The 14,286-nt window shown below is 26.5% G+C and overlaps 2 protein-coding genes across 4 annotated transcripts; both read left to right on the top strand.

The window, feature by feature from the left end:
* The first annotated feature begins 4,317 nt into the window (after positions 1–4,317).
* Positions 4,318–9,079, top strand: LOC137805739 (uncharacterized). 3 transcript variants are annotated; one of them, XM_068605672.1, is made up of 4 exons: positions 4,318–4,486; positions 7,937–8,092; positions 8,433–8,585; positions 8,874–9,079. In XM_068605672.1, the coding sequence occupies exons 1-4, from the start codon at positions 4,423–4,425 to the stop codon at positions 9,023–9,025; spliced, it is 525 nt and encodes a 174-aa protein (XP_068461773.1). In that variant the 5' UTR covers positions 4,318–4,422; the 3' UTR covers positions 9,026–9,079. The 3 variants fall into 3 exon arrangements, 2 of the variants coding, with proteins under 2 accessions (XP_068461773.1, XP_068461774.1); XM_068605673.1 differs by lacking the exon at positions 4,318–4,486 and adding an exon at positions 7,675–7,844; XR_011080224.1 differs by lacking the exons at positions 7,937–8,092; positions 8,433–8,585; positions 8,874–9,079 and adding exons at positions 4,579–4,734; positions 4,877–5,107.
* A 1,626-nt stretch (positions 9,080–10,705) lies between these two features.
* LOC137806161 (small ribosomal subunit protein uS5w-like) lies at positions 10,706–12,594 on the top strand. The gene is made up of 2 exons (XM_068606144.1): positions 10,706–11,540; positions 12,288–12,594. Exons 1-2 carry the CDS (start codon positions 10,884–10,886, stop codon positions 12,444–12,446), a joined length of 816 nt encoding a protein of 271 aa, XP_068462245.1. The 5' UTR covers positions 10,706–10,883; the 3' UTR covers positions 12,447–12,594.
* The last annotated feature ends 1,692 nt before the right edge of the window (positions 12,595–14,286 follow it).

Raw genomic sequence — 14,286 nt, 5'->3', positions numbered from 1 at the left:
GACTTTTCAGGTTATAGAATTTGGGAAAAAAAATTGTGTTTCGGATTGTGCAATATTTTAGATTGCACATTCCATAATACAAATTTAAATTCTGGATTGTAGAATTTGGCATTAATAACTTTACAATTTTTGAAAATATGAGATTGCATGGAAAAATTATGGAGTGCAAAAAAAAGAAATTTATAGATTTTATGATATGCAAGCCTAACCTACCTGCTCGAAGTGCGAATTATGCAGGACACATCTAAATGGACCAACGCGCGTTGAAATAGATAGTTTATCCCATTCTTTTTTTTCCTTAATGAGTCGTGGACCGACTCATAAAGTTCATCCCACATTGTCATTTAGAATATATATATATATATATATATATATATATATATATATATATGGAGAAAATAGACACTTTTGATTTATTATTCAATTTTTTATATTTCAAACATCAACCATATACGTTCACAATATTATTCTTTATGATGAGAGTCCTTTCATCTTACAACCTTAAAACACATTTGTTTAACATGATTCTTTAACAATTCTATTTTGTTGTGTTAATTATGAATATCTTACCATTCAATTAAGATATAACCACAATTCATTCAAATATTTGCCTACACAAAAAGGTAATTGTCAATATATGTATATTATATATATGTTTGTTTGATAATTGACATTAAGTCAATTGAAGGTAAAAGTATAATAATTTTACATAATAATGATTACAATAACATTTTTTTATTCATATAGATATTAACAAAGAGAATTACTCTCAAAAAAATAAACAAGCCTAATATATATATAATATTTATATTTTCTAAATTATTTTAATTATTCAAATTCACATTATAATTCTTTATTTTACCATATAAGAGAATTTTATATATACTCATAGTCCTATAACAGTAATTTTTTTATAAAACAAGATATCTATATTTATGAGATTCTTATACTTTATTTAATCTTTTATTATAAATTATATAATATTAATATCTCATAAATTACATTAATTTATTTTTATGTAGTTTTTTAAAACTCAATAAATTATAAATGATGTGTTTTATACATTAAGAAGATTACTTTCCGATTTAAATAATATACATTTACTCCATTATTTTTATAATTTCATAAATATAAATATATTTGTTAACAAAACTTTTAGTTGTTATGAATTTGTTCAACCAGGCAAAGAAGAATTAAACCCTCAAAATTTGTTTTAATGAAAGCATACATAAATACATGATTACAACACTAATTCAAACAAATCTTACACATTTAATTTAAATTTTAATATTTGATTCACACTTAAATTATATGTATAACGTTTCTTTCAATTAGTTTCAAGTCCACCCCTACTATAAATATTCAAAACGATCAATAGTACATACCATGAAAAAACCCAATTTTGCTCTATTTAGATAAATTGAGTTTCAAATTTTGTATTTTTCTTCACTCACAAAATTTCAATCTTGTATCCCAAGGCTACAACCTAGAAGATATGTCAAAGGGTTCATTGAAATTAGTCTTTTTGTTCTTCATTATTGCCATGGAAGCCTTTCATGGTGTGCATTTGTTCTATAATTATTTGTCCCATGTTCTATGTAATATTTTTCTCATATCTTCTTATACTAAAATCATTTAATGAATTTTGTAGGTCTTTCATTCTCAAAGATACCAATGGAGAAGGGTGGAATGGTTGATTCATCTCAGTGTTTTACCGATAAAAATTGTGTTCCCTTCGTTCCATTTATGAAATGTGGTGGAGCAGGTGTTTTTTGCAGAGATGGTGCTTGTGTTTGTAAACACAAAAGTATGTAATATCAAAATATGGAGTCAAATATTCATCTTAATGTTTTTCAAAGGAAGATTACAACTCATTTATGAATAAGAATAGAAATTTGAATTAAAATTAGTAATACTTTCATGAGTTTTATTAAAATAAATAAATTAAAATATTATAAAATTAAATTAATATGAGATAAATTAAAATATTATAAAATTGAATTAATATGAGAGAACATAATTGAATATAAATTGACTATTATGTATTTGTTATTTGTTCTATAATTATTTCTTCCATGTTGTATGTAATATTTTCTCATATCTTCTTATACTAAAATCATTTAATGAATTTTGCAGGTCTTTCATTCTCAAAGATACCAATGCTGAAGGGTGGAATGGTTGATTCATCTCAGTGTTTTACCGATAAAAATTGTCTTCCCTTCGTTCCATTTATGGAATGTGGTGGAGCAGGTGTTTTTTGCAGAGATGGTGCTTGTGTTTGTAAACAAAAAAATATGTAATATCAAAAGATGGATTAGGATATTCATCTTAAAGTTTTTCAAAGAATGATTACAAGATGAATACGAAAAGAGATAGATTGAATTAATATTGGTATTCCTTTCATGAGTTTTATTAAAATAAATAAATCAAACTATTATGAAATTGAATTAATATAAATTGTTCTAATATGAGATAAATTAAAATATTATAAAATCAAATTAATATGAGAGAATTATCTGAAGGTAAATTGTGTTTTATTACATCATAATTTTAATGAATTAAATTTTATTTAATAATTTTAAATTACTTTAGCATATACATTGTTTGAATTATTATCTGTGGATATTTTATTTTAAAATATATTTTTACATCTCATGTGTTATAATTCATTCAGATCAATTTAAACAAACTTATTTAAGAGTGATATAGTTTTTTTTTAATTAAATTAATATAATAATTCAATATAAAAAATAAAAAATTTCATTATACAATTTAAATAAGTTTTGTATCAATTTAGTTCAAATAATTTTTTAATGCTTGTATATATGATTTTTTTTATGGATAAAAAAATATATACAGACCATTAAAGTATATGAAAGAAATATATTTAATGTTTTAAGAATAGTGATCAAATAAGTTAGATTTTTTCATAAAATGATACATATGTTTTTTATTAGTTTAATTATCCTTTCAGAGTATATATTAAAATAAAAAATTAATTTCTTCCTCCAAATTTCAAAAAGTTTAAAAATCATTCATTGGATCTCAATTACTTTAAAAATTTATCGTGGTCCGAACATTTTTTAATTATTTCAATTTCGTCCTAACTTTTTCTTTTTAAGTTTTTAACGTAGTCCGAACTTTTAAAAAATTTCAACTTGGTCCAACTTTTTAAATAAAATTCAATGCGATGCCAATTTCTTTTAAAAAAATTCAATGTAATAATAATACATATAATTCAATTTAGACAATTGCTTCCTGCACCATATCACTGCACCGATTTCAGTGAAAAGATGAAACTATCCTTAAAAAAAATTTACAAAATATGTGTTCTTAGATTTTTTTTTTTGGAATGAAATTTTATTTATGGATTTTTTTATTCTGAATGGGTTTTCATTTTTGTTTCTGCATTTTCATTTCCGAAACACAATAATTTTTTTTCGGAATGCATTATTTTTCAATTCTGGATTTTTTTATTCAAAATAAAATTTTAATTTTTTTCCAAATTTTTATTTCCGAAACTCAATAACCATTTCTGAATTTATTTTTTCAGAATATATTATTTTCAATTTTGGATTTTTATTTCTGGAATTAAGAACTTTTTGGAAATTAAAAATGATTAGGTGTAGGAAGCATTTGCCTTTAATTTATAGTGGTAGAGTCGTTGAGATAAATCATTTTTAATGAGAACAATCTAGTTGAATATTTAAAAAAAAATTGTAACGATATTGAACTTCTTAAAAATATCATAATTTAATTGTTTTTTTTTCCTTAATAGAAAGATTACATATTGATAATTACAATGACATTCTTTTATTCATATAAATATTTTTCCTTATAAATTAATTGTTTGCAAATTTATTTCATTGAGTGACGCTTCCACACTAACAAAGAGAATTATTCTATACATTTATGAGATTCTTTATTTAATCTTTATTTAATTCTTTATTTTATGTAGTTTTTTAAAACTCAATAAATTATAAATGATGTGTTTTATACATTAAAAAGACTACTTTCCTATTTAAATAATATACATTTACTCCGTTATTTTTATAATTTAATAAATATAAATATATCTATTAACAAAACTTTTAGTTTTTTATGAATTTGTTCAACCAGTCAAAAAGAAGAATTAAACCCTCAAAATTTCTATTAATGAAAGCATACATAAACACATGCTTAAAACACTAATTCAAACAAATCTTACATATTTAATTTAATTTATAATATTTAATTCACACTTAAATTACGTTTTCTTCAATTAATTTCAAGTCCACTCTCTACTATAAATATTCAAAACGATCAATAGTACACACCATGAAAAAACACATTTGATCTATTTACACAAATTGAGTTTCAAATTTTTAATTATCTTCAGTCACAAATTTCAACCTTTTATCTTAAGGCTACAACCTCAAAAATATGTCAAAGGGTTCATTGAAATTAGTCTTTTTGTTCCTCATTATTGCCATGGAAGCCTTTCATGGTGTGTATTTGTTCTGTAATTATTTCTTCCATGTTCTATGTAATATTTTTCTCATATCTTCTTATACTAAAATCATTTAATGAATTTTGTAGGTCTTTCATTCTCAAAGATACCAATGGAAAAGGGTGGAATGGTTGATTCATCTCAATGTTTTACCGATAAAGATTGTGTTCCCTTCGTTCCATTTATGAAATGTGGTGGAGCAGGTGCTTTTTGCAGAGATGGTGCTTGTGTTTGTAAACAACAAAGTATGTAATATCAAAAGATGGAGTCAGATATTCATCTTAATGTTTTTCAAAGGAGAATTACAACTCATTTATCTCTTCCACGTTATCTGTAATATTTTTCTTATATACTTCTTATATTAACATTATTTAATGAATTTCGCAGGTCTTTCAAGTGGAAAGGTTGATTCATCTCAATGCTTTACAGATAAAGATTGCATTTCCTTCATTCCATTTATGAAATGTGGTGGAGCAGGTGTTTTTTGCAGAGATGGTGCTTGTGCTTGTAAACAAATGTAATATCAAAAGATGGAGTCAGATATTCATCTTAATGTTTTTCAAATGAGAATTATAACTCATTTATGAATAAGAATATAGATAGATTGAATTAAAATTAGTTATCCTTTCATGAGATTTATTAAAATAAATAAATTAAACTATTATAAAATTAAATTAATATGAAATAAAATATTATAAAATTGAATTAATACGAGAGAGAAGGTAACTGAATATAAATTGAGTTTAATTACATCATAATTTTATTGAATTAAATTAAATTTAATAATTTTAAATTACTTTAGCATATACATTTACGTCTCACAAGTTATAATTCAGTTCAATTTAAACAAACTTATTTAAGAATAATTTAGTTTTTTAAAATTAAATTAATATAATAATTCAATATAAAAATAATAATTTTATATTCTTATAAAATTTAAATAATTTAAATAATATTACTATTATAATTGTCGTTAATAATATTAATAATAAAAATAAGGTATGTAAAATGTGTGTGAATTGTGTGTATATGGACCATCTAGGATCACAGAAATAAGATGGTGTTTAAACGAGGTGAGGTAGATATCGAAAAAATCTTCCATATAACACAATTTAAGGTGTGGACTAGTATGAAAAATATATCATCTTTTGTTTTGTTCTCCTTATCAGATTGGATGTTATGCCCTATTAAGTGTTTGAAATACGTTAAATGAGTCTCGCTGTCTCAGGTTGTGTTATTGTATTGTTTTCGATATATGTTTGGAAGTTTTGCCTTATTCTTAGCTTGATATCTATAATTGTATTTGTCGTAGCAGGTTTATTTCTTTGTTATATGATATGTGGTTTGTGTGTAATATAAATATCTTTTTAAACCTATTTGTAACTTTGTCCTCTTCTCTTTTCATATCTTGGCCGTATCAAGGAAAGGTTTTTTTTTTTTTTTTATTCTCTTGGTGGAGTGTTATGGAGAAACTGGTAAAAAGAAGACTATAACTGACGTGGAGACTTTTGGAAGGGTATATGACATGTATTACAACACTCCATGTTGGTTTCCAACACTAGCATGCTTTTGGATTTTGTTGGTGGGTCAGATGGTTGATGTTGCTAAAACTATTGGGCCTTGAGCGGTAGCACTTTTATAACTATGTATTTTTTGTGGTGCATTTGGAACACATAACAGATTGAAGCGTAGTGTTTCCTATGTTTTGGTTGTCACAACTGTAAACTACCAAAGAAACTATGTTGTTTAGACAGCTTGTGGTTTTGGTCTTGTTTTGTTAGTTGTTGCATTATTATGTGATGTTTTGGGCTTCTAGTTAGGTTTTTTGTTTAAGTCATTTCATTCACAGGCTGCTTGACATGTATGTAGGTTTTTGAGATGATATGTTAGTGGGTTGTTATGAATTCTGGCTTGGAGGTCATTCTTGTGTATATGGGTTGAGACGTTCCTTAAGTGTCCTAATTTGTTTAATGTAATTAGTTCATTGTAGATAAAAAAATAACAATATTATGATTATTATTACTCATAATAATAATTATGATTATGGATTATAAGTCTTGTGTTTAGAAATTCATAGTTATTAAGAGATAATTTATCCAATCTCTAACAATGGGATGAATAAAGATTATGAATGAGTATCTCTTAAATATATTAAATATTTGAAGTAATTTATTGGCTTTTTAATTTTTTATACGTCCAAATTTCAGTCATGATGTTGTTGAAATGTTGAGAAAGTTTTAGCAATAATTATTTATAAAATAATATGTAATTAATTTTATTGTATTAAAATTATGTCACAAACAATCTTTGGTTGTGGACAATAGAGATAGTTATAGAGATAAATTAGAGTGTGGAAGATAAGAGACTATTATTTATAAATCATTGTATATGATTGATTAAAAACGAGTAAAATCACATTTTCTACAATCTTTTGCTAATCTAGAATATTGACCACCCTAATAAAGAAAATTACTCTCTTAAAAAATAAACAGATAATATAAATATATATATATATATAATATTTACATTTTTATTTTTTTTAATTATTCAAATTTACATATAATAATTTATTTATTATAATTTATTATTTTACCATATAATAGAATTCTATATAAAATCATAGTCGTATAACAGTAATATTTTTTTATAAAATAAATATCTAATTTATGAGATTTTTATAATTTATTTAATTTTTATTATAAATTATTTACTATTAATGTATCATAAAAGTATTACTTTATTTCTTATGTAGTTTTTTTAAAAATTAATAAATTATAAATGATGTGTATACAGGATTAAGAAGACTACTTTCTACTTAAATAATATATATTTACTCCATTATTATTATAATTTAATAAATATACATATATTCATTATTAAAACTTTCTGTTATGAATTTGGTCAACCAGCCAAAGAACAATAACGTTCAAAATTTACTTTAATGAAAGGTTACATAAATACATGCTTACAACTCAAATTCAAACTAGTATTACACATTAATTAATTGTTAGAATCAAAACTCACATCATTTTTATTTGTTTATTTGAATGTTTAAAATAAATGTATGTATAAATATTAAGTGTGAATCATATATTAAAAATTAAATTAAATGTTTCTTCAAATAATTTCAAGTCCACCCTCCACTATAAATATGTAAACCAATCAATAGTAAACACCATGAAAAAATCCATTTGTTCAATTTACACAAATTGAGTTAGAAATTTTGTATTTTTCTTCACTCACAAAATTTCAATCTTGTATCCCTAAGCCTACAACTACAACCTAGAAGATATGTCAAAGGGTTCATTGAAATTAGTATTTTTTTTCCTCATTATTGTCATGGAAGCCTTTCATGGTGTGTCTTTGTTCTATAATTATTTCTTTCATGTTCTATGTAATATTTTTTTCATATCTTCTTATACTAAAATCATTTAATGAATTTTGTAGGTCTTTCATTCTCAAATATACCAATGGAGAATGGTGGAATGGTTGATTCATCTCAATGTTTTACCGATAAAAATTGTGTTCCCTTCGTTCCATTTATGAAATGTGGTGGAGCAGGTGTTTTTTGCAGAGATGGTGCTTGTGTTTGTAAACAAAAAAGTACGTAATATCAAAAGATGGAGTTAGATATTCTTATTAATGTTTTTCAAATGAGGATTACAACTCATTTATGAATAAGAATAGAGATAGATTGAATTAAAATTGGTAATCCTTTCATGAGTTTTATTAAAATAAATAAATTAAACTATTATAAAGTTGAATTAATATAAAATTAAATTAATATGAGATAAATTAAAATATTATAAAATTGAATTAATACGAGAGAACATAATTGAATATAAAGTGACTTATGTATTTGTTCTATAATTATTTCTTCCATGTTTTGTGCAATATTTTTCTCATATCTTCTTATACTAAAATCATTTAATGAACTTTGCAGGTCTTTCATTCTCAAGGATACCAATGGAGAAGGGTGGAATGGTTGATTCATCTCAGTGTTTTACCGATAAAGATTGTGTTCCCTTCGTTCCATTCATGAAATGTGGAGCGGGTGTTTTTTGCAGAGATGGTGCTTGTGCTTGTAAACAAACAAGTATGTAATATCAAAATATGAAGTCAGATATTCATCTTAATGCTTTTCAAAGGAGAATTACAACTCATTTATGAATAAGAATAGAGATAGATTCAATTAAAATTAGTAATCCTTTTATGAGTTTTATTAAAATAAATAAATCAAACTATTGTAAAATTGAATTAATATGAGAGAACATAACTGAATATATACTGGGTTATGTATTTGTTTTATAATCATTTCTTCCATGTTTTATGTAATATTTTTCTCACATCTTCTTATAATAAAATTATTTAATGAATTTTGTAGGTCTTTCATTCTCAAAGATGCCAATGGAGAAGGGTGGAATGGTAGATTCATCTCAATGTTTTACCGATAAAGATTGTGCTCCCTTCGTTCCATTTATGAAATGTGGTGGAGCAGGTGCTTTTTGTAGAGATGGTGCTTGTGTTTGTAAATAAGCAAACATGTAATATCAAAAGATGATGTGGGATATTCATCTTAATGTTTTTCAAAGGAGGATTACAAATCATCTATGAATAAAAATAGAGATAGATTGAATTACAATTAGTAATCCTTTCATAAATTTTATTAAAAAATAAATAAATAAAACTATTATAAAATTGAATTAATATGAGATAAACTAGACTGTTATAAGATTGAATTAAATTAGTTAATAAATTTAAATAAATTGAGTTTAATTATATAATTATTTTAGTGAATTGAATTTAGTTTAATAGCATATACATGGTTTGAATTATTATCAATGAATATTTTATTTTCAAATATACTTTTACATCTCACGTGTTATAGTTCAGTTGAATTTAAACAAACTTATTTAAGAGTGATTTAATTTTTTAAAAATTAAATTACTATAATAATTCAATATATTTTTTTAAATGATTATAATGTTTTATACAATTTAAATAAGTTTTATATCAATTTAGTCAAATATTTTTTTAATGATTGTATATCTGAATTTTCATGAATAAAAAATATATAAAAAACATTAAAGTACATTAAAGAAATATATTCAATGTTTTAAGAATAGTGATCAAATAACTTATATTTTTTTTTATTGCACCTTAGGATAAAAAAACAGAAAATCAAATGGTACATTTAAATGCATAACCTAAGTTAATCAAGGAAACTAACTTTTACATTCACAATATTGTGTTCACAAACCGTAGGGTTTTTAACACACTCACTTTTACTTTTTGACACTTAACAAAACCATCTACACCACCAAAAAATATAAAATAATACTAGTCTTTCTGGATTAAAACTCATAAAAAAAACTTCAATATTAATCGGTTAGGAAATAAATAAAAAAAGTAGTTTTCAATTAATCAGTTTAAAAATAAAAAATTAATTTAAAAAGTACAATTTAACAATACATTTGAAATTGTATAACTTTCTACATTTGAATTATACATTCCAAAATACTAAACAACATTAAAAATAAATAATTTTAAATAATATATTTTAGAACACAATGTCCAATTTTTTATCTTGCTTCTAAAAGCTTTTCTGATCACCCATTCCAGAGTCTTTTCAATAAAACACATAAAAAAACATTTTTCAGATTTTTCATGCTCCCATTAGAAATTACAATGGAGGTTTAACAAAAACTACGAGAGTGCAAGAAGAAAGAACCATAGTGTTTTTGGGGTTTGAAAGATAATATTTTTCATGGGGCTGCTTCTTCTTGCATCTCCGTACATTATTGTACACTCTTCAGTAAAAGAATAAATTAACCTTTAAAAATATTTTGAATTACATAATTTAGAAGATATTTTTTTAGATTTATAGAATTTAAAATTAATTTAGAAATTATATATATATATATATTTCAGATTATATAATTCAAAAGTTAATTTTAAATTTTAAAAAAATTATGTAATCTAGAATCTAATTCCAAAGCTAATCATGAATTGGAAAAGGATGAAATCCAAAATATAAATTACACTTTAGGGGAGTGACCCAAGAATGTATGGAGGTGCATGAAGAAGCGGGCTTTTAACAATAAAAAAAGAAAAAGGCCCATTAAAGTTTTGGATAATTTAAACCATTACCAACGACCCGGTCCATGAAAGTTTTGGATCATTACGAACGACCTGGCCCATTTGATAGCTATCCCCGTTCATACAAAACCTCTAACCAAACACCCTCTCTACTAATAACCCTAATTCGTTCCCTCTCTCTCTTCACATAAACCCTACAAATCACACACACAAACCTCATCTTCGCGCCGCACACATACACTCTCACACACTCTCTCTCTTCCAAACTTTCTCTTTCCCTCTCTCCCAATCCACAATGGCAGAGCGCGGAGGTGGTGACCGCGGCGGTTTCGGGCGTGGCTTCGGCGGACGCGGACGTGGTGGCGACAGGGGTCGCGGCCGTCGCCGTGGGCCTCGCCGTGAGGAGGAGGAGAAGTGGGTCCCAGTGACGAAACTCGGACGTCTGGTGAAAGAGGGCAGAATCCGAAGCTTGGAACAGATCTACCTCCACTCCCTTCCCATCAAGGAGCACCAAATCATCGACACCCTCGTGGGTCCCACCCTCAAGGACGAGGTCATGAAAATCACGCCGGTCCAGAAACAGACCCGGGCTGGTCAGCGAACCCGGTTCAAGGCCTTCGTTGTGGTTGGCGACAGTAACGGCCACGTGGGTCTCGGCGTTAAGTGTAGCAAGGAGGTGGCCACCGCTATTCGTGGCGCCATCATTCTGGCGAAGCTTTCCGTTATCCCCGTTAGGAGAGGGTACTGGGGTAACAAGATCGGGAAGCCCCACACCGTTCCGTGCAAGGTTACTGGCAAGTGCGGTTCTGTTACCGTGAGGATGGTGCCCGCACCTCGGGGTTCGGGAATTGTGGCGGCTAGGGTTCCCAAGAAGGTGCTGCAGTTCGCTGGAATCGACGATGTTTTCACCTCCTCCAGAGGATCCACCAAGACTCTTGGCAATTTCGTTAAGGTTTGTGTTGCTTTCTCTTGCAAATTAGTCTCTTTTAGGGTTTTGAATTGGAAATATGTAGGTACTAATTGAGTGACTGCTTCATGTGCGGTGGTTTATGATGCAATTGTGGAAACTATGAAAATTTGTGATTTATTTTGTCCGATTCTTCTTATGGATTGTTGATGATTTGTTTGTTTTGATTCGCTTGTTTGCCTTTTGGATTAAGGGTATTTTCAGGAACACTGATTGTTATGGTTTTTGGTTGGATGTTTGTTATCTATGTTTGATTTTTTTATAAGAATGTTTCGATATAAATGTCCCATGTTCATTATCATCTATTATCACCTAAATCGCAAGATGTTTTTTGAATGTAGTTGGTCAGTAAATCTACCTTTTTCGTTTGCAAGAGGAGTGGTTTCATTGTGTATGAATGTATTTGGACTCATTACCAATGTTGTCTACAATTGGTAGTTTTAAAGCAATAAACATTACTTAACAAATTTCCAAAGTATTGAATATCCATCAATTTACCTATGTTTATGAATGTTAGTAACGTTTAGAAACTGATGTGAAAGTGTGAAAGATCTTTTATTATAGAGGGTCTATTGATTTGTTGTATGGAAGTGATAGATGATATTTTTGCTGCAATTGAGGGCATTGAAATGCATCATGGATTCCATTCTAGAGTTGCAATTTTCATGCATTAATTGTTCTGATGTTTTCTTAGTACTCAAAATGATTGATACCTGTATTTTTGTTTTACAGGCCACATTTGACTGCCTGATGAAAACCTATGGATTCCTGACACCAGAATTCTGGAAGGAGACTCGCTTTACCAAATCCCCATTCCAAGAGTACACAGATCTGTTGGCAAAACCAACAGGGAAGGCCCTTATCTTGGAGGAGGAAAGGGTTGAGGCTTGATTTACCAGTTTTTGATTTTATGCATGTTTTAGGAACTATTACTTATATATGTTGTTGCTTCTTGCTTTACTTTTGGTTTTTGAGGGACGGCATGTTACTCTATGCATTTTGATTATTTCCATGTTTTAATTGACTTCAGTTTTGAGTACACCATAGTTTTCCACCTTTTTAATTGGATTGTTGCAGCTAAATTACAGAATTCAGAAAAACGGCATTGCCCACCCATAGCTTCCCTCAGTAGAAGTGACTTTAAGAATTGCGAGATGCTTGGCACCATTGTCGAATTTCAAATGTGATTTTATTGTGTGGCGAAATTTTATGTTTCTTGATATCAGGTGTGTTCATACTCTGCATCTAACCCACACCTGTGACTGCACATTCTAATTAGAAAACAAAATTTTGGACTTTAAAATTCGATGAATTCAGGAGGACGATTTAAATACATGAGTGTTATGTTTTCTTCCAGTAAAATCTTACTTCCTCGAAAAAATAGATTTTCACCTATTGCTGTAGTAATGTTTTTGTAAGCTTGATAAAAAAATTCATATTCTGAAAATTTTCCTTCTATCAAATTTTGCTTCTAACATGTGTTGCTGTTAATGAGTTTAACGAATTCTAGAATAAGTATTTACGAATGATTTGTGATTAATTGTTTTTATAAGATGTTTTCTGTGATATTTGTAAAGTTTCTCTTTGCTTTATTGATTGTGATAACTTGAGTTTAATTTTCAATACGTTTTTTTTTATGTTTTTGGATATATTGATTATGTCACAAAACAATTTTTTTTTAATTTCTTTCAATATATATTTTAACTTAATTTATTAGTCACTGCTTTAGTCATGTTAGAACATTAGATAATTGATTCTTATACTTTTGAAATTCATATAATAAAGATTGAAGTTATAATTTTTTTGATAAAGTTCGGTAATTAAAAATTTGGTGATAAAATTTTGAAAGTTGATAATATAGTGTAATGGTAAAATTTATAAAAAATGCAAAAGTTATGTAGTTTAAAATATGTTATATATTATTCTATAAAGTATCTTATGTCTGTTATTATTCATTGCTAATTTCACAAATGACGAATGTGTAATGTTATATAATTTTAATTGTTAAAAGTTACAAAATTTAAAATTAATGGTCAAATTTGCGGAAACAAAAATGTTAGCGATAAAATATGTACTAGTCTTCATTTAATTATTAGATTTATTTATTTATTAGTTTCCAGAATAATATTAATTTTCAAAAGTCATTATAATTTTAGATAACATCCCACCCAAAGTCAAGCTGACTATTAACCCAGACTAAATTCTTAAAGAAAGAATACGATTAAAAAGAATAAAAATTACAAATTCATTTTCTCTAGTAATATTTAAAATTCTCAAATTTATTTAATCAAAATTACTATTATAAATTCCTAAATTTTATATTCTTTTTCAAACTTTTTATCAAAATATATATTATCCTGAAATATTTTAAATTCTTTATAAAATACAGGCTTGATTAAATTTTTCATAAATGTTAATGTAAAGTAATATTGTGGTAATTTATAATGACAAGCAATTTGTATTATTTACATTACACACGACATCATTTTATATTAACCATATAATCTCACATTTTTTTAATACATAAACTTAAAATTTACTGAGAATTTAAAATTTAATTAAATATTAAATAAATTACACAGGCTTATTAGTTATAATTCACTTCTACCACAACCAACTACGATAGGACAGCTCATACTCATTAGGTTACTTTTGCAAAAATATAAAGGAAGTCTTTTATAAAAATAAATAAACAAAATAAAAGACCAAGCTGGAATTCAGATGATTGAAT

The sequence above is a fragment of the Phaseolus vulgaris genome, chromosome 3, assembly GCF_000499845.2.
Source record: "Phaseolus vulgaris cultivar G19833 chromosome 3, P. vulgaris v2.0, whole genome shotgun sequence".
NCBI lineage: Eukaryota > Viridiplantae > Streptophyta > Magnoliopsida > Fabales > Fabaceae > Phaseolus > Phaseolus vulgaris.
The sequence above is the reverse complement of the archived record's forward strand: the minus strand, read 5'-3'. Positions and strand labels throughout refer to the sequence as shown.